This window comes from Centruroides sculpturatus, unplaced genomic scaffold, assembly GCF_000671375.1.
Source record: "Centruroides sculpturatus isolate CEXI.00-Female unplaced genomic scaffold, Cexi_2.0 scaffold1391, whole genome shotgun sequence".
Taxonomy (NCBI): Eukaryota; Metazoa; Arthropoda; class Arachnida; order Scorpiones; family Buthidae; genus Centruroides; species Centruroides sculpturatus.
In genome coordinates this window covers 167,857-194,069 of record NW_019385589.1, presented here as the reverse complement: position 1 = coordinate 194,069, position 26,213 = coordinate 167,857, and the positions used below count along the sequence as shown (strand labels likewise).

General features: G+C 29.8%; 1 protein-coding gene across 1 annotated transcript; it reads right to left on the bottom strand.

Moving 5' to 3' along the window:
* Nucleotides 1–6,526: 6,526 nt before the first annotated feature.
* LOC111640385 (complement C3-like) lies at nucleotides 6,527–25,554 on the bottom strand. Its single transcript, XM_023386395.1, has 34 exons — nucleotides 25,465–25,554; nucleotides 25,125–25,288; nucleotides 24,302–24,511; nucleotides 24,116–24,186; nucleotides 23,397–23,540; nucleotides 23,286–23,328; nucleotides 22,904–22,988; nucleotides 22,740–22,839; nucleotides 21,959–22,195; nucleotides 21,712–21,888; nucleotides 21,405–21,527; nucleotides 21,236–21,304; nucleotides 20,626–20,820; nucleotides 18,191–18,340; nucleotides 17,952–18,087; nucleotides 17,739–17,874; nucleotides 16,085–16,313; nucleotides 15,537–15,746; nucleotides 14,713–14,815; nucleotides 13,427–13,528; nucleotides 12,925–13,113; nucleotides 12,775–12,850; nucleotides 12,069–12,225; nucleotides 11,915–11,989; nucleotides 11,654–11,828; nucleotides 11,386–11,552; nucleotides 10,342–10,500; nucleotides 9,502–9,612; nucleotides 9,337–9,424; nucleotides 9,127–9,199; nucleotides 8,439–8,526; nucleotides 7,575–7,649; nucleotides 7,338–7,452; nucleotides 6,527–6,670 (listed from the first exon to the last, which is right to left on the bottom strand). The coding sequence occupies exons 3-34, from the start codon at nucleotides 24,450–24,452 to the stop codon at nucleotides 6,627–6,629; spliced, it is 4,053 nt and encodes a 1,350-aa protein (XP_023242163.1). The 5' UTR covers nucleotides 24,453–24,511; nucleotides 25,125–25,288; nucleotides 25,465–25,554; the 3' UTR covers nucleotides 6,527–6,626.
* Between the last annotated feature and the right edge of the window lie 659 nt (nucleotides 25,555–26,213).

Genomic DNA, 26,213 nt, shown 5'->3' with positions numbered 1-26,213 from the left:
TCTATGATAATTCATGTATATGAAGTAATAAATTGGCTTGTTATTCTGAGGATTATATTTATTAAGCACAATTTTAGTTATTGCTGTATTGATAAAATTAAGGCTCTCGGTCTTACTTCAGTATAAGACATGTAAGGAAAAGACGTTAAATCTCATGTGTGCTTCTGACATTTTTATTGCGCGCCGAGTTTACTCGCAAAAAACAGTTTAAAAAGTGCCGGCTTCTCACAAACCCCGCGCGAGCTTTTGGGTACGAAAAACTCTGAAGAAAAAACATGATCGCGATAATCGCTATCGGCGATTGCGACCACCGCGCTCATTTTTTTCGCGATCAATTGTTTTTTCTGTTTTTTTTATTATTATTTCAATAAAAAGATCGATTTTAGTTCGATTTTGTAGCGCCAAATCGCAATTTATTATTTGCATTCATCGAAGTCTCTCCGCGAGAAATCGCATTGTTACAGGCGAAAAATAACAGCAACAAAAATTTTCAAAATTAATTACACTATTACAAATTTCGCTAATTGTACAATTTTTTTTTCTTGCACAACAATTTCATTTAGGTATTGTCGCAAATGCATTTTTTCATTAAACATCGAGAATATTTTTGTAACCGAAAGTATGTTCGAAAAATCACGCGATGTAGGAAAGGTAAACTCAAAACAATCAAAACTACAAACACCTGTTACGTAAGATTTAACTCATTTTAATTTATGGATGCTCTTACTGCTTTTACTCTATACTTTTCGTAAGTTTTTTGGGCTCACAATGGCAAAACATAATACAGTAGAGTCTCGAAAACTCGGCCTAATGTGGACTGAAGGGTGGGCGAGTTTGTGAAAATGCCGGGTTATCGGGAATGGGGTTAAAAAAATAAGTATGGGTGTTTCCTCAGAAAATACTGTACTGTACTTGTATGTATTGTCTATTTCAGAATACAACAGAGAATAAACTGTTCAAATACCCTTAAACAAAGGAAAAGTAAGGTGTGTTTCAAATTTATACGGACACGAAAAAATTAAAGTGAAACACAAATTTGCTGCATTAAGTGACAAATGTTTTATTAAAAATAATATNAACAAGAAGGTTTTACGAACCTCTTTTGTAAACTTCCTTATAATTTCTTTGTTTGATTTAAACTCTTTTCCTTTTGATGTTAAATAAAACAAGAAGTCAAACGACATCAGAAAATTAACTGATCTATCAAGTACTGGTTTAAATGTTCTAAAAAGTAAATAATTCATAAAATGTCGCATTTCATATGTGAAATTGTAATATTAAATATTTAAATATTCTAAATTTCCGAATATTTAGAATATAAATTTCCGATAATTAAACTTATAGAGTTTAATAGAATTGAATGTAGAAAAAACTTTAATTGATTTGGTGTATTTTGCATATAGGAATAATTATTTAGAGGTTAATGATAAGTTTTATAGACAGACTGATGGTATCAGTATGGGGTCAAAGATGGGGCCAAAATTAGCAGAAATAGCTATGATTAATATAGATATTTAAACAAAATATTAGAAATTATTATTAAAAATTGCTTTTAGCCTTCGGTATAATTAAATTAAATATAATATTTACAAACGTGAAGCAGATAATAGTAAGGGCTTATCACACNAGTTAACAAACAATTCGAATAGCAAACAAAGTCTTGGAACGGATTATGTTTGTTAACCGATCTCTCACTGTAAGGTGTGTTTCAAATTTATACGGACACGAAAAAATTAAAGTGAAACACAAATTTGCTGCATTAAGTGACAAATGTTTTATTAAAAATAATATAGATTTACATGTTTCTACACTGCAAAATAAGAATTTTAATCAAACATTAATATTTTGTCACTGAAAATAATATTTTTGAAAATCTTATACAAAAAAACTGTTACATATTTATCCGGACAGGCACTCATTTTATGACTTAAACAGAATATTGTTTAGTTTTTAAGCATTGAAATATGGAAATTAGCTTACATATCTAATTGTAATACAAATTCTTTACATTGTTCAACGTTCTAAAATGGGCAGAACAAAGAATTTATCTGATTAAGAAAAAGGGAAGATTGATGCCTATAAATCACAAGGCAAGTCAATAGGAGAAATTGCAGCATATATAAATCGTCCAAAATCAACTGTTGGTTATTATTTATCAAAAAGACGTGGCAAAGATGTACCAAAATTCAAGACAGATCCAAAACTTAAGCTTACTCCTCGAGATTGTAGACAAATCATCAAGGTTTGCTCCACAAAACAAACATTAGTAAGAAAAATAGAACAAGAATTAGACTTGCCTTGTAGCAGCAGAACAGTGTGGAGAGTTTTAAATAAATCTCCAATGTTAAAATTCAGAAAAAAAGCTGTAATGCCACCACTTTCATTAAAGCACAAAAGTGACAGACTTGATTGGGCACAAAAACACATGACATGATCCGAAGAATGGATTGAAGTTTTGTTCAGTGATGAAAAAAAATTCAACTTAGATGGTCCAGACGGTTGGAAGTATTATTGGCACGATTTAAGAACCGAAAAACAAATATTTTCAAAACGCCAAATGGGTGGGGGATCAATAATGGTGTGGGGTGCGTTTGGATTTAACGGAACTACAGATTTAGCATTCATAACTCAAAGAATGAATTCAAAGAAGTATCAAGGCATGTTTGAAGTTCATTTATTGGAAGCTGGACCAAATATTTGTGGACCAAATTGGATCTTTTAACAAGACAATGCTCCTGTGCATGCCTCTAAATCAACAAAAATGTGGTTTAAACGTAAAAATATTAATCTGATGACATGGCCTGCTAGAAACCCTGACCTGAATCCGATGGAAAATCTTTGGGGGATTATGGTTCGTACAGTTTATGCCAATGGAAAGCAGTTTTCCACAATTCATGATTTGAAGGCAGCAATTTCAGATGCTTGGGATAAACTTAAGATTGAATTCCTTCAGAATCTAATTGAAACAATGCCTAATCGAGTATTTAATGTAATTAAGTTAAATGGTGGTTACATGTAAGAAAACTTTGCAATTTGAAACCTGTCCGGATAAATATGTAACAGTTTTTTTGTATAAGATTTTCAAAAATATTATTTTCAGTGACAAAATATTAATGTTTAATTAAAATTCTTATTTTGCAGTGTAGAAACATGTAAATCCATATTATTTTTAATAAAACATTTGTCACTTAATGCAGCAAATTTGTGTTTCACTTTAATTTTTTCGTGTCCGTATAAATTTGAAATACACCTTACGTCCTTTATGAAGGCATAGAGTCTTTACTACATGAAAATGAAAATTAATAAATACACTGTGTACAGTAATTTACCTGATAAGACAGACCTCAGAAAAATACTTTATGAGGCATAAAGCTGTCTATAATGAAAATTAATTAACTAAGGATTTTTTTGCCCTGCCAGGGTGTGGCCGAGTTATCCGGACTGCCGGGTTATCGAGTACCGAGTTTTCGAGACTCTACTGTAATGTGTAATGGAGAGTGAATTAGTGCCCATGAATCATTCCTAAGTTCGCTCATCCAGTTAGTTCCAGGGACCTAAATTCAAATGTAAATAGGAAGTCGTATCAATTTCACTCTACGAAAGCATGCGTTGACTTAATGCTTGATTCAGAAACTAGGTATATACAATAGGTATGAATAATTTCGTAAAAAAATAATTACAAAATTATAAAATTTATTCCTGGTAACAATAGTTGTCAAATAATAAAGATAAAGTTACATTGTTATTTGACAACCTTCTACGTGAGAAAGATAGTTTTTGTTTTAACAAAGAAAGAAAATAATTAGCAGTTTATTTACTTTGACAAAGAGGGGCGTGGACAGTTTTATAATTTTCGGGAAAAGACAACGAAAAGTTCTAGAGTTCATACCATGAAAGTCAACATCATAATCTCGACTGTCACACAAGGCAGATGTAAATTGGTATAAGTTGGGGGTAATCTATAACTATTTGAAATTTAATATGATGATTGTTTTTACTTTTAAATCAAATTACAAAAAATAGACCTAAATCATTCACTTTTCTCAATTAATATGCATTTTACAATGGTTGAGAGTGGCTTAAAGCAAAAATATAACGTGTATTCATGGGTTTTGATCCGATAACGATTTTCATTACAATTTCAGAAATGTTAATGGTGTTTCCGAGACGCTATAACCTGTATTTCAAAACTATATATCTTATTAACGTTTCAAGTACTTCAAAGGATATTCATACATTTTCAATTTTATAGGTATATTTTAACAGAAAATAATGCTGACACTACACAAACACGGTGTAATGAATTTTGTGCTGTAAATGGAAACGAATTTTAATGATGCTGTAATACCGAGCATCACATCTAAATAGTACATCACACTAACAACGTACAGTACAATGAATGTCTGGGCCCATTTCAGTTCCTTATAAGTAGGCAATGTGTTTTTTTTACAACAAAGTTTTTATGCTATAACATCATTGCTACAAACATATGTAAAAAAGATCTAATACTCCAAATTTTGTTTGTATCAAATAAATTTTCCATGTGTTATTTATCGTAATAATTCAATTAACTTGATGCATGCTATTGTTTAGCAATATTATTTAAATTTTTTAAAGTTATAAAACTTCACAAATTGAAACCATAGCAATTACGTTTTTATTTGACCTAGTTCCAATGGAGACTAGAGCTTTTGATTAGTTAGTCATAAAAAATTAGTATTTTATTGACATTTACTGAGAGAATGGCGCCTGGTCTGGACTGTCACTGGGGTAACAGTAAATAACTATCCCTACCCTCACCTTCAAACATAGCGTGTTTCTTTTAAATTTCCAACACATAAATGTGAATTGGTGTAACTACAAAGAATTTATAGGGTATTAAAATTTGATATAGTTATTTTTTCGTTTCCGGATTAAATTACCTTAAAATCAAGGTAAAAATGCATTATCTACAATCCACAAGTATTTGTTAGATAACAGATTATAGTAATGAGTAATAGTTTATGATTTCAGATACAAATAATTTGAAATTTTAGCAAAACACTCTACCACCTCAGAAAGACATGAGTAATGGTCTGTCTTTAATTCACGTGACTAAGAAAGGTTTCTCAAACACACGAAAAAATTTGTTATTATCATGCAACTACTAATGAACTTCGTTATTATTTTAATTGCAAATGACAAGCATCAGATATCCAATTAAGAACATTAATTGAAAGTACTCATAAATTTTCATTTGTTAATGAGCTGTAACATATAATATCGAGTACTTCATCTGTTTTTCTCACTTTATGTCGTTTTTATTTCTGCTTTGCATCATTATACAAGTTAGTTGATTTCAGGTCTGTACACAATTTCTTTATATTCAATTATAAAAATTATAATTTTTGTAAGTATTAAATTTATTTTTATAATTGTTTACGTTATATTATATAATAAACAATAAATTATTTATTGTAAAGTCGTCACATTGCCGGGCTGCAGTTTTTAGTGATATTCTTAATTAATCCATTTAATTTAAATTATGTTCTTCATTTCAAATTAGCAGTTTCTTGCCCCTGTACAATATAGTTTTTCTGATAACATCTGAGTCATGTCTGTCGTCTTTGCAACTCCACTCGGGGAAATCGTACACTATACAGAAGGGGTATCAAAATTATAAGAACCCCTACTGAATCGAGAATCGAACATTTCATAAGTTTTTATTCCATGTCAAGTGATGCCTAAAAGCTTTTTCTTAACTTTGTTTAATCTTATTCTTAACTTTCGTCCCAAATTTTGACAAAAGCGCCATTTATTATCGTGTATCGGTTGATTAATATCTTCAAAAAAACTAGAAAATCATAATTATAGTAAGATTTAATTAATTAAACACTCCGGTGAATAAAAAGTGAATAACACTTCATAATATACAAGTACAATCACAATCACTTCATAATGTACGAGTACAATCATAATAGACAAGTACATCGACTCTATAATATCTTGAGCTGGTGATTACAGAGATAACTACATGTTGAACTGTTGTTTTCTGTTATTTATTATTGAATATAAGAAATATTTATAAGAATATTTTGCGAGGATCGCGGTACGCAAGTTATAAACAAAACTGTAGTGGATAAAACCAAACAACGTGACATGTGAGCGATCTGCCAAATAGGTTGATTTTTGTGGGATACTGTCCTCTACTTAGGTGTTAGAAACGTGAAGAAATTTCGGACACTGCACGTGACCAGCCAAGTGGGGATCTCACGAACAATTAATAGTGTTCAGTGGCTTTAACTGATTGACCACTGGTCTGTACATATGTATTGTAAACTCACATATGGTTGAATACTATCGTAATATTAGAATTGATTTTTGTGAGAAGGATATATTCGGGATTTTGAATAAAGGATATTTTCTTCTTTTGGTGTATTTGAAAAAACTGTTCAGTCATCTTTCATTAAAACTTAAATTAATCATTAACAAATTCACATAAAACTATGAAGAAATTCTTATGTATTTTATTTTTCTGATTGTTTACAGAACACATTGATATTATTAAACAACTTGGTAAAATATTTTTTAAGTGGTACGAAGAGCTTGATTTACTAATATGTATCATTAAAACAGGGATATTTTCATTATTTGCAAGTATCTGGACTGAAGAATACGGTGCACTTTGTATCTGCAAAAGACATAGAGTATAAATTAGAATACAAAACTTAAATTACTAAACGTAATAAATTAAAACTTATAGAAAGTGGAGAAAAGAAGAGATGCAAAAAATTCCAATAGCAATAGATTGGACAGATAGAATAAAGCGTCACAACACTTTTCTGTAAGGAAGGTTTGCCTCACAGAAACGCATTATGTGGGAAACTGGCCATATTTTTAGAGTGTCAGATACGTGAAGAAAGGGGCTAAAGACCAATATGGTCACCCCAGTGCTCTCTGGTTTTATCTACTGGTTTACTAGTAGAATGGTTGAATAAAACGTTAGAAAATATAAATGACAATGAATTGAATTGAACGAGATGAAATGAATAAATTATGCAGCGAAAACACTAAGAGGAAGAGATAAACAACATATTTTTTTAAAAAAATTTTTAGTATCGAGCAAACACTTAATTTGATTTTGAATACATCAAAATCCTTTGGTTTGGATCTCTTAAGACTGCAGAAATACTAGCTATGTTGAATTACAATTTGGAATTTCAGCACATGCTTTTTATCTAATTTGCCTATTTATTAAATGCGTACTCAATAAAACATTTCTCATTTAAAAACCTTATAATATTTTCTGAAATAAAAAAAAATTAACAGTTAATGGATGAGAATAGGAAGACACTTACCATAACCACCATATTTATAATAATCGTATACTTGGACAACACCGGACTGCACGTTCCCAATAATATAATCTCTTACAACGCGGAATTCAAAACAAACAGTAGATTTAGGTGTAAACTGTAAAGTTGTATTTTTCATGTTAATATTTTTACATAGAATTATAATAATGAAAAGGTATAATTGTATCAACATATAATTTAGTAATAAAATTATTTATCACTGCATATATGTATACATACATAACTTAAATAGAATATTATATTTCTGTCTTCTACTTCGTAAAAATCAACAGGATTTGTTATATCATTTATTACCTAAAGGTATGTAAAATATACATTATTACTATATAAAATTTGATACTAAATGTTTTATATTTTAACTTACTTTACAGTACTAAATGGTATTTAAATTCTGATTTATATATATACTGTATTAGAAATTTAATTCAATAATCAAGGACATAGCACATCATTTACATAGTTTAATGCCATGAACAATTAGTTTCTTAACCTAAATTTTTTCCAAAGCGTGAGAATTGGATTTTTTATAATAAACGTAATGGCTTGTTTGAAATGAATTTTTAATATGTCCAGATAGTCAGGAAAAGCAGAAAATATAAGAAACGGTATATTCTAAAATTTAATTCATTATTCATTCATAGATATATAAATTTCGCTAATTACCTGTCACACACGTAGTGTAATTACACGCGTGTCTTTATGCTGCATAAAATTTACTGCATGCAATTAGTAAAGAATTTTATGAAGCACCGAAACTCACGAAAACTAAAATTTTCACATGTTTTTTTTTCTAAATTTCAAGTGAAATCCACTTTTGAAACAATAGCGCCTGGAGTCATACAAATTCCACGGGAGTTATGTAGGAATTAACAATGAGATTGGACAACAGTCCTTATACCATAAGCTGCAAGAAGCTATCAGCTTGAAATTTCTTACAACCTATATACTTAATAATCAATGACACTGCCTTACATATGCAGCAGCCATGGATTAAACTAACGTTTCGAAATTATGTTTTATTATGATATAAAGAAAGCCAGTAAATAACTTATCATTTCACTGATTAAAGTCTAATTTACTTACTCTTTCTAAATCTTCTTTAACTGGTTTAAATCCACTAAATATTGCTGCATCAATAATCGTCATATTGGAGTATATATCGAAAAAGTATCTGCGAGAAGTGTAATGTTTTATATAGTTATAGTTATTACACAGTTATTAATATTTAAATAGCTGCAAAGCCGATATATTTATGTGCAAAATAATCATAATTTAATATTTGTTTCTACTTGTTGCATCACTTGAAACATTACGTTAATTATTTACTGATGTGTTAAAAGAATTCTTTTCACAATCCATTATTTTGTAGGACAGTAACTATTTATAAATAGTGTATTTGACTGCAACAGGATTTTTACAATAGAAACATATGATGTTTCTATTGTAATACCATTACTGTAATTGTAACAGAATTAATCTCTACGTTTACAGGTATATTTTATTTACTTTCTTCTATCTGGTGTAATGTGTTTCATCTTTTAAAGCGCCATATTTATTCTATTTCAAAGTTTACTCTGTGTATTTATTGTCTATATACTGTAAAAATAATGAATTTACACATAGCCTACTTAAAGCTAAGCCATAGAAAAGTATTTTCGCGTGTATATACATACAGTACAAACACATATAAGTAAATATAAATTTGATAATTATATATATATGTATAACTACTCAGTTATATAAATAAAATTTCACAATTTTCTATACTTACGTTGTACAAATTTTTATCTTAAGAGTAAATTTTCGGTTTAAATTTCTTCTGATACAATCAAGTCTGGATACTTCTGACAGTATTTTTGTATTATAATCATTGGTAAGACATAAAAGAGTAAGAAAAACAAGCATATATAAATAGATAATTATAGGCTACGATAAGTGATGTAGATTCTTACAGTAAATGTAATAATATTTTGTTTATTACCTGTTTTATGTTCTTTTTCGTAATGAGCAATAGTTGCGTTCATTGATAAATTTTCTTTTACTTCAGAAACATCTACCGTAGTCTGGAACTAATAAGAGTAAATAGCAATATTTAGCAAAACTCTCCTCGTACATACAATTTAAATGCGTTTATTAAAAAACTTACTTTACAGGGTTGCCTGTCCATATCTTCTCTATTATATTTCATTCTCATAGATAAGAATCCAACACCCTTTCCACTCGCGTTGACATACAGATATCCACCTAATTTATTTATCTGTACAATAAAAGTAATAGAATTTCTACCATAAAATGAAATTGTATAAAATATCAACAGTTCTTAATGCCTCTTTTACGACTGTTTTTGTATTTTAAGGAAAAAGTACACTAAAAGCACATTACTGTACAGGATGGAAAAGGGAGAATTCAAAATTGATTCTAAAACTGTATACGTAATTAATGGTCAGCCCCATATTATATAGGAAAATACTCGAAGATATGAAATTAAAGAAGATGGACTAATATTATAAACCTGAAATAAACAGATTTAAATAATTCTCCAGTGATAGTAGAATATCAAGAATAAAGACAATGCGTTTTTGAAACTCGGAGCTTCGTAATATATTAAGGTTTTTTTTGGCATACAGTTTTTTCACACAGACTCAAAATTTCCTCTATGATCAGGGCCTAATAGGGGCTGAAATGTAAAACTACAGAACACTGATGATTTTCGGTCAACGGGCTGACCATACGTAGTTTTCGAAGTTTCCTGTACTTATAATACTGAAATAGGGGCCAATTACCGAAAAAAGTTTTGTAAGGTGGCATTTTCTCTTGTGAGATTGTACATTTGTTGTATTGGCCTATCCATCAATTGTAATATCATACCATCAGTAGGACCAGAAAAAAGTGGAGAATTATAGAATTCGCAGTTTAAGAAGAACACTATTAAGCTTTTTAAAAATATATCCGTTTTATTAAAATTAATGAAAAACTTTTTCCTTACCTCGATTTGTTGAAGGATTAAGGCATTATCGTTGTTAATTTGTAGTGTTCTCACCATGCTTCTGTCATGACTCGTTGAAATACTTAACGTTAGATTTATGTCTTGGCGTTTGGATGATATTAAATATTCTGATAGTGCTTGTAATGCAATCACTGTAGCCTGAAAATGAACGTAAATTAAATGAGACGTTATACGAAATGATTATATACCATTTATTTACAATAAGTAGGGGTATTTTTTTATATTTACTCAATATTTCCTAGTTTGTTACGTATGGAATATAATTAGAAAACATCGAATAATAAAATCTTTTTACAATTTTTATTTCATTTTGCTTGTTGTAACTAAATTTTGGTTATTGTATCCATTGGGTTTAGGTGAAAAGATATTTCTACGTTCTCATTTCTCGTTATTAGCTTTAATAATGCTTGTAATTGTTATTACTAAACTACTTCTTTAACTAAATACTAAACATTTAGATCATTGTATGAAAGTGTATCCATCTTAAACACCAAACAGTCCATATTGTTTGTCTAAGCGAAATTACGCTAAGTTTCATATAAAAAGCCCATTTAGTTACTGCACCGCTTTGCAAATTTTTTATAATAACTATTTAATTGTTTAGAAAAACACGATTAATTGATTTTTGCATAAGACTGTATATTTATTGTATAAGATTGTAATTTTCTAATAGTAATGTGGAGTTTACCAACCTTAACACCACTAATCTACACTTAAAAATCACATACCAAATTCGGATTATGAAATTTAAATAATGACTAGAAAATAATTAACTACACTATTTCTTATGTTAAAACACGATTTTATAACAGTATAAATCTTGTTAACATTTCAATAAGTTTTAAAAAGTATATAAAATAATATATACAGTATATGCGTATAAAAATATAAATTTACAGCCTCACCTATACGGTGTTTCTCTTAAAATTACAAAAATTATTGGACTCCATAAAAATTATTATAACTTTGTGTTTGATAATAAGATTCTAACCTATAACTACTTTATGAAGTATTAATAAATACCTGACTAGAAGGGAAGTATCCTCCATCCAGTCGTTGTATATTCAACCAATTAACAATTGAACGAGCGGTTGTCATATTTTTTAATTGCAGTTGGGATAGAAGCCCGTAAGCAGCAATTTCTATTGATTCAGTTATCGAAGATCTGTCCCAATATCTTTGATTTAGTCCTTAGTAAAGCAAGTTAAAACAATTGTTAATTCATCACGTCTTTATTTAAATATATTGCTTTATTTTTAAATTTTTATAGAATTATCAATATAATAATTACCTTCATTATAAGTTGACATTTCTAAGAGCATTTCGTTTGCTTCTAGTTTTTTCTTACTATTTGTTGCAGCAAATGCATAAGCAGTTAATGCCATAACGTATGGATCATCAATGGTTTCAGTTTCATACTGCATTTCCAGAAATGATTTCGCTTTCAGTTGTACATCGTTTATATTCTAGGAATCAAATGTTTTAATTTAAATTATATTTAATAAACTTATTTAAATTCTTATGTATTAATAAACTACATTTCTGTACTCACTACTGAACTACAATTACATTCTTGCAATACAGATAGAACAAATGCAGTCATAGGGATTTTTCCATCGCTTCCGTACTATGGAAAAAAATTCCATTTTATATCGAAAAATTCATTTAATACGTCAGAAATTTCTGTAAATATTATTAAAATCTACCATTATATCAGTTCTTATAACGGGATAATAATCTTCGAACGAGCCATCAGAGTTTTGTTTATAAGTTATCCATTCCATTCCTTTGCAGATGACATTTTTGTCTATGTAAATTAGTTTGCTGGCTTGACAGAATATTTTCGTAACAAACGACGTTAACCTACGAAAAAATAATATTTGTATGATAAATAATGCACAATTGTGTATATTTTATTTACTTTCTATAAAATTTTCAGTCTTTAATTACTCTCATATAAAGGACTTTATGCCCGAAACACTGCCTTAACAATTTACACAGTTCTTTCGAGTTTACATTGTTCTGATAAAAGATTTCATTATTTTGATAAAGCAACACTCGTGAAATCTGCTAAGAGAGGCAGCATAACAGCAAACAGGCATCTATTTGATTCAGATACTTTAAAAAATCCAGAATACTTCACATAGCCACCCCATTAGTGTGGAGCAAACTGGCACTTATATACTGATGTGTCTGGTGAGATAACGAGAACTCGTATCTTATCTACTATAACTTATATTCCACTTTAAATAATAATTAACTTTTACTACAAAATAATACTTTTTCGAATATTTCAACCGTAACTTACAGTTTCTGTAAATTTTAATGCAAGACAGTAATTACAGATTAGAGAATTAATATATACGAAAATTGAAATGAAATATTACAATACAAGTACAAAAATTAAATTACCAAACACTTGAAGGTTTTCGTGGCCACAGAGAGAATGAACCATCTTCGTTTCTAAATGTTAATGCTCTTCTATATCCTGTAATAAGTAAAGTTATATTGAGTCAAATTAATTTGTTTATTCAATATAATTTTAAATAATAATGATCGTACCTTCACCCACGAAGTCATATAACCTTTCTTCTGTTTCCAGATCAATTTTCCCTTTACTTTTCAAGAAGTTTAAAGTGTATAGAGTTGGACCTAAGTAAGTCATTGTTTGCTCGCAACAGCCAGTGGGCATTCTAATTAAGTCTTTTGGATCGATTAGTACTGTTTGAGCTGTAGGACCGTATTCAGTACCTGAAATTTATCAAATTATATTTATCACATCTGAAAGAAAACAAGTGATAAAGATACCATTTGCTAATTTATAAATTTGGATTCTTTGTTTTAGTCTATTAATTTCCCTGAACTAACTAATTTTAGTAAGTGGGATATCTTCTCAACTGACACCTAAGCTTACAACAATATCGCTTTCATGCACACGTTGTGAAAGAAATTCATTAAATAATTATACAGTAAAAGTAATACAAGTGACATTATCTTGCAATCTAACGTATTTTATAATTATTTTCCTTAATTATTATACAAGTATAAGGATTCTTGATCTTACCAATTACAGATAAAATGAGCATCTCGGTTCCAGGAATATAATTTCTTCTGGGATGAACATAAAATATCATCTGTTGTCGCTGCTCCGATGCAAATATCATATCTAATTTATATAATTGATTAATTAAGAAACAAACTATTTATTTATTTTAAATAATGTAACAGTAACTATACAAATAAATAAATATTTATCTATATAAATAACTTATTTTTATTCGTGGATTACGTCGAGCCTCTAGTAATGACCATTTCTATGTTACGACTATTTTTAGTAACAATTCTTTATGAAATGAAATAAAATAATCTTCAATCAAGAATAATTTTTGAAGAACGCCATTGCACTATCTGTGTATATAACAAGGAAAAGTACTGATATTGTGTAAAATATAACCTTGAACGTGTTTTCCAAATCTTAATACAGTAGAGCGTTGATTATCCGAATCAATTGGGGACTGGGGTTGTTCGGAAGATCGATGTTTCGGATAACCGATTATGCACGGAAAAATGTATTAATATATCCAATGTTGAAATTTTTCTCCGTTGAGTGTCGCTTCGCGTTGAATTTTCGTCGATGTTAAGCCTAACGAAGACTCTTGTATCGTTAAAAATTATTTTTTTTTTGTACAAACAAAATAAATATATTGAAAAATAGAAAAACAATAAAAAAATTATACTTTAGAAGTTAATTTAGTATCAAAAACGTAAAATATTTGAGTATCCCAAGACATAGCCAAAGATTACAGCGCCACAGCACTGGCAAAAATTTAAATTTGCTGACTGGAATTCTTTCGGATGATTGACGTTTCGGATGATTGACTTTCGGGTAATCGACGCTCTACTGTATATTGTAACCCCTCAACAACCAAATTGTCAAATAGCAAAGAAAAATTCTGTGGATTTGCGTTTTTCTGTGTGTTTCTTTGTTCATTCTTTGTTAGTTTCTTTGTTTTAATATATTTCAAGGTGGGGTAATGATTAATTAATAAACGAAATTGAGCATGGCAACTTGTGTTTAAGGATCATTGTCAATATTAAACTTTATTATTTAATGGTAAAAAAATTCCTGTAAGTGGCAATTACTCAAAAGTTTGAATGATTAAGAAATATAAGCAAAGTACAAAAAATATTTTTTACATTTACTATAAGTAAGTCGTATTTATATCTATGATTAACTCGATATAAATAGGACAAACATTTAATGCCAGTTTTTATATGTATATATACCATACATATTTATGTAATTATGTGTTTTTCCTATAATAAAATATAAGTGTTTGCAATACTCACCTCTTAAAACGTCAGAAACAATGTGTATTTCTTTTTTCCTTTTCTGTTGATTTGTTGGGTCTATAGTGTTGACAAAATCCAATTCTTCAGTAATACCTTCGGGCTGAATATGTTTAATAAAATATATTAGTTATACTAAGTGAATATTGTTAAACTTGTTTATATATATTAGAATATTTTCGTAAAAATACAATTAGTATCAATAATTGTAAAACTTACACTATTAGTTACTTATGAGTTACATTAATTTAATAAAATAATGTATTTTTTTGTAGTTTTCACTGCTTAGATATTTTTTAAATTTCTTTTTAATTTCCTCAAGAAAAGTGTTTTCAATTAACAGAACAATGATGTATGTTTCACTACCTTCAGTATTTTGTCTTATGCAATCAGACATGGTACATGTATAATATCAAGTTTGAACCCTTACTACAGCGATTAAAATTGGTAACATTTAATTATTCATAAGCAGTTCTACCTGCAGCTATTCACATGCAAACGTTACTGCACTGGCAATGTAGAATACGGGTCAAAAAGCAACCGTATATGAAAGTATACAGTAACTATAACAGCTGAAATTAGACATTTTGTCGTACTTATAAATTTAGAGCATGGCATTTCATGATATTGAAGTATATAATTTTTGTGTTCTGATTATGTACTTGTACTTTCAATTAGGGTGATAGTTTTTCGAATTACACTGAACATTAAACTACTGACATTCGAACTATCGAGACTGTAGTGTACATATTTATTATGAAATCTGTATAAAATGTTTTGTGTTTTATACGATATTTTTGAAACTTGAAAATATAATATCTTACCACTACATGTAATTTTTTTTCAACCACATCTACACCTGCGGGACAAATGGCCACAACACGAATGACATAATCTTTAGCCACTAATGGAACAATCGTAAAATTCACCCTTTCTATAGAGTTAGATTCGAGCGTCATGTTTATTCGTTCGCTTTTTTCTCCTTCACTTGCTCCGCTAAGTAGATCCTTAACACCATACATATAGACAATCGCCTAAAATAGTAGGATACATGTTAGTCATAAAGTAACAACACATATTGTTGATATAATATAAAAAATAAATCTAAAATTAATAGAATAAACTCGGAATTTTTCATAAAAAAACCTAGCTAGAAGTTATATAACTTTACTGGTGTACTTTGAATTAGTATAGTAATTTGTCGAATTACACTGAACACGAAACTCCCGACATTCGAAATAAGAACTGCAATTCGAATGTCGGTGGTTCGATAATAAAATATCAAATATGACTGAGAACAAAAATTACTAACTGTTAAAATTTTCTTACTTTTAAATTACTAAATAAAGTAAAATTTGTCAATTGTACTTACTGGCATTCGGTATTCTAAATAGTTAAACACGGTTACTTGAAGATCCAATTGTTCGTTGCGTACAATAGAATATGGAATATTTAGGTGAAGGAAAAATTTTTTCAATGATGAGATTTCTGTGACATCAGAAACACAAATTCCCCACTGAGGTGATAAACTAACAACTTGTAACTCCCATTTTGTGATGCTGTCTGGTAATTTCGGACGAAGCTTTCTAGTTCCATCACTCCTACAGGAAAATAGTTTATTAGCATACACAATCTTAATTATAGAAATGAAGCCCATTGCATAGTGAAACGACTTTAATATTAATTGACATGGATAAGCAGTATTATGACACGGTCTTTGCTTATTAAAGTGCTTAACTAAACAAATCGCTCAGTAATAAATATGTTTATTAAAATAAAAATTAACTCTAACTGAAAATTTTTCAATGTTGATGAGTTATCACAATCAATTGTGTCTTTAGGAAATAGATTTTGTTCATCAGTTACCAAACAATTAAACTACTGAACTGGACGTGCTTCATCAACAGGCTGGCTACGTCGAGTTTACCAGGTGTTCTTCACCTATCTAACACCTAAGTGGAGTCAAACATAGGGAAATAACCACCTTGGCAGAGAGCTAAGTGTTGCATACTGTTATTTCAACAATGAATACAGATCATAGATATTAAATAAAACTGTATGCAATATTTACAATATACAAGTAGTCATTAACAATAGGAAATCTAGAAATCTTTTCAGGATGCTCAGAAAAGATACAACGTGCCTTAACAATTTCTTTTACATTTTTTAGGTAGTCGGTTCTACTCGAGATAGTGCATTATGAATGAGGCACTGTATGGAAATTTTACTAATTTTTATTGTTTATCTTTTTAAAATATACTAGTAATAGGCGAATTTTCATTACCTAATACTTAACATTAGCAAGTGAATTTCGAATTTTCGAAAGTAAGTGTCGTTCAGAGTAATAGTAACTTAGATAAAAGAAATTAAACTTTCTATACTGATGTATTAAAAACAGAATTTGAATGTTGTGTCAATATTTTCGTACAATTTTTGCTGTAAACATTATTGTAGATACAGCTGTAATAACTTACTTCTGCTACATTAGTAGAAACAATTTAGATAAGAATTTAACTTAATGTTCTTTGCTTATCGCTTAATGGGATGACATATCCATAAACAATTTTATCTTAACGTACAAAGGAAAACACTCAGCACAAATTATTGTTTTATATAGGCCTAATATTGCTAAACTGCTAGTAGTTGGTGCCATTTAATTAATTAGCATTTAAACTTATAAAAGTCTAAAGAAATGTCACTGTAATCGTCACTTTTTTACTTTATTTTACTATAAATACTTACTTGTTAACATTTCGTTGTGTTTAAATTTACTACCATATAATTACAGCTGTATTTTACGAAATACGAAGTGGCTTAAAACTCACTTAACTCATACATATAAGATTATTTTAAAAACTGGGAAAAACTCATTATTGTTTTTAAACTTAATAGTCAAACATATTTCGGTTAATTGAATTTTAAGCCATTCTGTGTTCACTTCACTTTACATTAGTGTTTTTCGCTTTGTAATTTATAACATTTTCTGTAATGTTTATTAAATAATCGAAATAAATGAAATCAAATACCCGATTTCATAATCTTCGAATAACCAAGTCTCTCTGAAATCACTTCGTACTGGGATTGAGTGTTCAGTACTTTCATCAATCAGATCAAATGTAAAAAAATCGTTTAAATCAGGAAGTATACTAAAGTATGTAATTCCTGTAATGTTTTTAAGATTTCTATTAAATTTATAGTTATTCTGTAAATAATGTAAAGTCGATTTGAAAAAATTTCACCTATGTCTTCATTGTACGTATTTTCTACTTCAAAATTCCCAAAAAGAACTAAACCAGAATTGGAAAGAGTGTCTAAAGAATTCATTCCTTCTGCTACTTCAGCACCATAATCAGACGTAGCTATTTTTTTAAATATCTGTAGAATTAGTAATAAGAATTAAAATTTTATTAATTGTTGACATTAATAAGTTATAAATCTCTAAATACAAAAAAAAACACAATGCTTTAGTGTTACTAACTTTTTCTTTTGTAAGTCTATCTTCATTCTTTAGTGAATACACTGCTTTATCCACACCAATTAATCCTACTTTCGTCTTCGGTTTTCCTTTCAGTTCAATTTGCTCAGCGGTACCTGGATCAGCATAAGTTACGTTGCGTGATATTATGACCTGAAGATACGAAAATTTGAACACATTAGAAATGAATTAAAATATTTACTAATCAGACAAAAGAAACCGAACCATAAAATAACCAAAAGCAACAGAAATATACTCTGTATATTTTTCTTGCTGTTAGTTTTTTTTAGATTTTATAAATGTATTTTATAATTACACTTATATATATTTATTCAAATGGCAATAAATCTACGATTTGAGAGAAATGTTCGATCTTTTCTTTGTTCATGTGTTCGACTAAAGCAGTGGTTCCCAAAGTGATTCCTACGTATCCTTGGGGGTTCTTGGCATTACTTTGGAGTCTGTGGCAAATAAAAATTCTTTTGGGGTGCGTGGACAATGCTAGGGAGTTTGCGAAAAGATTAATATAAAGTAAAATAATTGTGACCTATTGTTATTATTAGGATAGTTAAAAATAAATAGCAATAAATAAATCGGTAGCCATTTTTACATTTTGAGTAAAATATAAGTGTACAGGTACATAAAATACAGTATACAAGTAATGGCCATAATCGCATTAATATACCAAGCATTATGAGAGTGGAGCCGACCGTGGCTGTCTATCTATGCAGATTTGAACATGAACGGAATCTGGCCGCTACATAGAATAACTTGTCTAGAATATGACACTAGACGAGTTGTGCATTTAATCAACAATTTAATTCTGTTTTGTGCGTGATGTGAAGTGCATACAAAAATTTCTCTATACATCTTGACGAATCAACTTTGCCAGGAAACGAAGCATTACTTTTTGTTTATGTAAGATTTGTAAAAAGATGAGAATATTTCCCAAGAATTGTTATTTGCCAAATGTTTAGAAACTGATATAAAAGGTGAAACAATATTTAATGAATTAAAAACATTTTTCGATGCAAAAGGTATACCCTTGAGTAATATCCTCTCTGTTTGCTACTGATGGTGTTCCAGCAATGGTAGGACGACACTGAGACTTTCTGGAATACTTGAAGCAAGCTCAACCGAATATATTTTCTGTACACTGTGTGATTAACTGACATCATTTAGTCTCCAAAAACTTTAGTGAACGCTTGCATGGCTCACTAGACTATGTCATGCGGGTAGTTAATAGAATCAAAAGGAATGCTTTAAATGAGAGATTATTTGCTCAACTTTCTTTAGAAAATAATGAAGATTATAATCATTTACCACTTAACACAGAAGTTCGTTGGTTATCTAAAGGTGCATGTTTGGATCGATTTTACGCACTCTTTGATTTAGTGTTGGAATTCCTGGACAGCAAAGACAATGATTTGTGGCTCAATTTAATTAATTCAAAAAATGACATGGCATATAGGACTGACTTATTTGCCAAATTTAACGAAACCAATTTGAAGTTACAAGGTGATAAATTAAATTTACTCAAAAGTAAAAGTATAATATCTGTACTTATTGCAAAACTTTTTTATGCAAACAAAACTTGGAGAGAGGAGAATGCTCTCAGATTCCAAATCTTTCAAAATTGCAAAAACGAGATGACGATTTGCTTGTTTATTGTCAACACTTAACTGCTCTTCATTCTGACCTCAGTCGAAGATTTGAGAATATTCATCACTTGGGCAATTCCAATTGGGTGTTGAACCATTTTCCAAATAGACTCACAAACTCGGATGAAGCCATACTAATACAGGAGGAACTTATTGAATTATCCACAAATGAGGAGCTAAAACTAATGTTTGAACAAGAATACCACAAATTCTGGTTACAAAAACAGATACCAATTTTATATCACGCATTACGTTGCACTGTACAGAAGTAGTTGATTGCTTCCCCATCTTCCTATTTAGTAAAACTTTGATTAGGACAGTTATGAATCTATTCACGATGAAAAAAAAAATCGACTGCAAATTAGTACTTGCGGAGACTAACGAATTTTACTCACAAACATCGAGCCGAACATAAATAATCTCATATCACTCCATCAGATTCACTATTCTCATAAAAAAATAATATACTTTTGTGTTTTAAAGCAAAATTTATAATGTAGTTGTATAGAGTTATTTCACTTGGGGTTCATGGTCAGGCTTTTTGCTATAAAAAGGAGTACGTGGGACTAATAAGTTTGGAAACCACTGGACTAAAGTGATGCAATTGTGAACCAGCATAGTGTTAAAGGTAGTTCTGGAACAGATCCAGATTCCCTATCGCGATCGCGAAGGGAATTATTGCCTAGTTTCTTTAGAAGTATGCATACGGTATTATTATTTACGTATGTTTAACCACTAGATTTATTCCTACTTTTACCACTTTTTTCACAATTTTACCTTAGATTTTTTGTCGCAGTCTGCTTCCACTTCAATTTTTACGGAATCGACAAATAGTTCTCTATTGAATAGAGAGAATACTACAACTCTTACAATTGGTGCCATTTCGCTCGTAACGATAAAATCCAATTGCTTTTGGTATGATTTTTCTGTGTTTATAGGTCTCATAAGCTGAATTCTTCCACGAGCCATAACCTGTTAATAAATATGAAACGAAATTTTAATAAATAGTGAATTTATTATAGTTACGAATTTTATGTGCATTGTAAAAACTGTAATAAAGAAAAAAGTACAAGCAGTTAATGTATCAGAAAACCGTTCTTGATGATCTGCGGTAAAATACAGGGAAGCAACTTGTAGAAATTATTTACGTGTTAGTTCCGGATATCTACTTCATTTCTGATCGCCTTCGTTATGGGCCTAGTAGAATCTATCGTAAGTATGGCAAAACAGGCCAACTCAAATAAGGACAGGCTTACTAAAGAAAGTATTTTCAGTTAGCATTACACTTGCAACTTTATTTCTCTGTCCATGTGTTATTTCGCCTTATCCAACCAATTTTAAAAAACAATCAGGAACGTTTTCAAAGAAATTAATTGTTTATACTTACTACGTAAAATATATTTTCGAATTGATCTGGTGGATTAGTAAAAACGGTTGCAGCAAAATTTTCTCCAATCTGTACAAAAGATATTTAATACGTTAATAATCACTTCTTCCATTTTGAAGGACCCATTTATTTAACAAATATTTTGCAACGTTAAGAAATTCTTACATACTTTTAGTTTCCTCGTTGATTGTGTTCTCGATATCGATATAAAATTATTGGAAGCAAATTTATATATTCTTCGTATTGCAAAAGCTTGCTGTTCACTTTCGTATCTGTTGTCATTTGTTCTTACCTGATAAAGTTGGAAAAATAAAATAATAATAAACAAAAGATGTGAGATGTGTTGCAGTAGTGTTATTGGCAACATCCCTACACACGATTCAATTATAAGATTAACATTACAAAATATACATATTAATGAAAAAATGTGTTAAGTATAGTTTAAAAATATTAAATTAAATAGGAAATTGTCTTACATCAATATTCATATAGTTAATATCTCTAGGTGGAATGACGTGGAAAATGACACGACCGTTTTCATTAGTTACATGTTTTGTCTCTGATAGAATTACTTTTTTATCATTAGAATCTGTAACATTAACTATAACGGGAATTTCCTCTGCTGGTTTGCCATTTAAGTAAAAGATATCAGCCTGAAATATATAATTTGACATGCATTATGTAAACAAATATTTCGTGATTGCACAGTACTTCTTTACATACCACTATTTCATACGAAAATCCTGGTTTGTAGTAGGACAGCATATACTTAAGTGATATACGATACGGAGGTAGAGCTAATTTAATACGATCTTCTTCTGCTTTTTCTGTTATTCCTGTTGCTGTATCAGTTACAGAAACATTAATGGATAATTCGCTGTTAAATGGAAAATTTTCAAGTTGTGCTTCTTTTAAAAGTTCCTCAGCAGTTACTGAAATCCTTTTTTCTGTATTGTAAAGCTGAAAACATAAAGATAATTCATTTCTTTATTTTGTCATATACACGTTTATTTTTATTTATCAATTACCAAGTTAAACTTGTTAGTTTGTCAGTTAAACATTTGTAGTATTAAACAGTACATTAATTCTTACTCTTCCATATTAACAGGAAATGTTGATACGGAGGAGCAAGGTTAAATTCTGTATTTGATTAGAAATCTAACGGGTAAATTATTCCATTAAAATTACTCAAATTGAATCTAGTTTTCATGCCATTTCCATTGTGGACTGGTTTTATCGATGATGGAAAGAAAGAAAAGTTTAGCATTGTAAAATAAAGTTACTAATTACAGAATATCAAATAACACAATACAGTCGACCCCCCCTTCATAACACTGTTGATAATTCCGTTTTATATGAATTCCATGTTGTACAAAGTCAAATACGTGTGCCGTTCACAGCCCGGCACACGTATTTGTAAAATCTAAGTGACTCGTACAACATAAAATTCATATAAAACGGAATCATCAACAGTGTTGTAGAGGGTCAACTGTAATTTACTTACTTCAGCAGTTTTAACTCCTGCTGGAATTATCTGGTTTCCTTGAGTCACAATGTTTAATTTGCACTCTATATTTCCATGAAAATCCGATCCATGTATATAGCTGTAAATTATGCACATCTTAATTTTTTATATTATTGGTTTATATGAATATTAATACTGCTTACTTTGCCCCTACAGTAATATTAATATTTCCATCTTTAGACAAAATCGCACTCGACACTCGAACCTTCAGAGCAAATACTGGTAATACTAAAATTGTATAACAACATATGATGTATATTTCTAAACTATGAAAAATATGACCCAAAATTTAGTTAACCGTGCCTAACAAAATACTTTTATTACAAATAATAAATAAAAATTTATACGTAATTTGTGGCTAATTTTTAAGTAATGTTGCATTAACTAGGTGCCACAAGTTTAATGAACAAAACATGGCTAACACATTAGTGAACCATCTTTATCTACCCAGCTTGTAAGCAAGGAAAAGCATAATTAACTGACTTCTGGGTCATTCTGTATAAAATAACTATTAATTTTTCTTACTGTATTCTTCAACGTGAAATGACACAGATGACTGTTTCTGAAACTATGTTTCATCTAGTTAAATACAATTCCATATAGGTTATTATACATGTTTATATAAAAAATAGTTACTTGAATTCCATACAAAGCTGATACACTCCATTTTCCTAACATGGGGAATGGAGGGAAGGTAAAATTCATTTTAGGAAATTGACTCGAGGATAGAATCCATGGATCTCTGATAAGAGTGTCTTGAACAATAATATTTTGAGGATTCTGAAATCGAACAGAACAGGTTTGAAATGAAATAAATTGTAACTGTTTTTATGTAATTTATTTTATAATACAAATTTCTTATCATGTAAATACATACATAACTGACTTTCAGTTATGTATGTATTTTGCAGTGTTTCAGTAATTTCCTTCAGTTAAACAGAAGAAACTTTTAACATTTTTAACTGCCCCCAACGACCAGCAAGATAAAAATTTCTGAGGATTTTTTAAAGTATCTTATTATTAGAATAGAGGAAAATTTTTTATACAATGTCCTTCATGGTGAACCACCTTCCTTACGTATCGTCCATCCGTTGCACTGCATTCTTCGATCCATCCCATATAAATTTTTCTATTATATGTTAGTACCTTAATTTATTTCTATTCGGCCCCCCTATAACACTGTTGATAATTTTGTTTTATATGAATTCCATGTTGTACGAGTCACTTAAATTTTACAAATACGTGAGCCGTTCACAGCCCGGCATACGTATTTGTAAAATCTAAGTGACTCGTACAACATGGAATTCATATAATACGGAATTATCAACAGTGTTATAGGGGGTCGACTGTATTACCTTTATCTGTACTCGAAGATTATAATTTTCTGGTAACATCTTTTCGTTCAATGGAATAATTCGAACTTGTACTGTAAAGTATTTAATTAATTAAATTTTAAATTTTCTATTTAATAAAATAATGTTTACTTTAACAAATTTGCAACTTTACTCACATTTCAAAATTTAATATCTTTTAAGCATTACCTGTTTGTCGTGGAGTATAAATAGGTTTGTCCGTTTGAAGAAAAACGTAGCCTCTACTGTAGTCAATAGGTAATTTCATATCTGTTTTAAATTTTTCTTCTATTTTTGCTTCCACAATAACATGTAAGTATGCTGTACCAAATATACTCATCTCGACGTAATTGAGAAGTTCCTCGGAAGGCAAATTAATGTCTACGGGAACTGGAACTCCTGTGACGTAAACATCGTGTCAATTTACTGTTATGCGTGAGACATAAAATTTCATATAATATTACCTTATTTAAGAAAAACAAATTTACATGTATTCATTGCTGTAATTACACTTATAGCTCTAATTATTAATTAACACATAAAAAGCATTGTTCTCTCTACAAAAGAAAAATTTGACTTATACCTTTTGTGAAAATCCAACCCTTACGATATAGCATACCGTTGTATTTATTCGCTGTGTAGGAAATAACAGACATTTTTCAGGCCTATCGTAGGTTAGAAAGATCTTACAATAGGAAGAGGGTGCCAGACTTTCACACCACCCCGAATAATTCTTTAAGATTTGACCAGTACTGGATTTACGTGTAGTATTTATTACATGTTCCCCACTTATGCTTATTATTAAATGTACAACACGCTGAAATTTCAATTAAAATGTTGCATGAGGTACAAGATATATCAGTTAAAAGTACCATTCGCTCACAGAATGCGTTATGCAAGCTGTCAACATATTACTACTTGTGAAAAACATGAAATGAAAATGTGTATACAATAACCTATTTAAATTTATAAAAAATTTTTTAAGTAAATGTTTAAAATATTTTATACACACCATTTTGTAAAGCAACTATGTTGGATGTAATAACTTTTGTCCTTCCAGGATAGTCCTTTATTGTAAGGTCTAGTACTTCATTCTCAGGAACATTATACGCTACGATGTATAATGTTATGTTTGTGTCTAAAGCTAATTTTTTAGGAGCTGCAATAAAAATTCTCCTAAAAGTATTAAATATATTATTATTATCAGAAAAGACCCCGAAGCAATTCACATATAGCAAAACATGCTAATGTGACCACTGAAGGGACCAGTTCAAATTGGTCGTTTTACACAGGCGGTTTCATTAGCAGGTTTAACTGTATTATATAATTATTTTGTGTTTTTCATAACTTACCCTTCGTATTCTCTAACAGTAGGCTTGTTGTTACTTTTTTGGCAGGTAAGCGCAACAGGGATAAAGAAGACTAAAAGCAGAGTCCATTTTCTGAAAGAATATAAACATTTTAATCATTTAAATAATAACTTTGTAAAAATATAAATGTGGGTGATACGTAAAATAGACTTTATATTAATAATGTATAACGAGAGGTTAATAAGAAATGTTTCAATGCTACTTATTAAAGACGTTTGCCGTAGATGGAAGTTCATATATGGACATGACTGTAGCTTGTTTTCTATATTTACGCGCAATAATAAAGCCTTATTTCTAATAAATTAGCTCAGAACGGAACAGGAACACACCCCACATAAGAAATTATAAAGTGACTCGCTCGGATTCGCTTGTGTTTCAGAACCATAGGTAGACCCCTTAGCCTTCTCGCCTGCCATTCCAATGAAAAATGTAGATGAAATGCTCAGGATTAATGTTCTGTCGTGTATACGGTTCAAATCCCAGCGTATTATAAAAGTTACAGCTTATTAAGTCACGGGTTCGCACCTGACTAACACGTGTCTAACACAATTATGGGGATCGACCAAGCGTTGCTTTCCCTATCCATTTCATAAATTACTACAGTTAATCTTATAATTAAAAATATTCTGCGGGATAATGCTGAGTAATCACATTTGCTGGTTGTTATATTATTGTCTGGATCATCACTTTTAAACTGAATTGCATACGTTGCATATTAATTAAATCTTTTA

Coding starts and splice junctions, on each gene's coding strand:
- LOC111640385 (XM_023386395.1), bottom strand. CDS start 24,452: ATGAGTATATTTGGTACAGCATACTTACATGTTATTGTGGAAGCAAAA. Junction 20,821..21,235: donor TCGAAAATATATTTTACGTA/GTAAGTATAAAC, acceptor ATTTATTAACAG/GTTATGGCTCGTGGAAGAAT. Junction 11,829..11,914: donor AATGTAATTGTAGTTCAGTA/GTGAGTACAGAA, acceptor TTTGATTCCTAG/AATATAAACGATGTACAACT.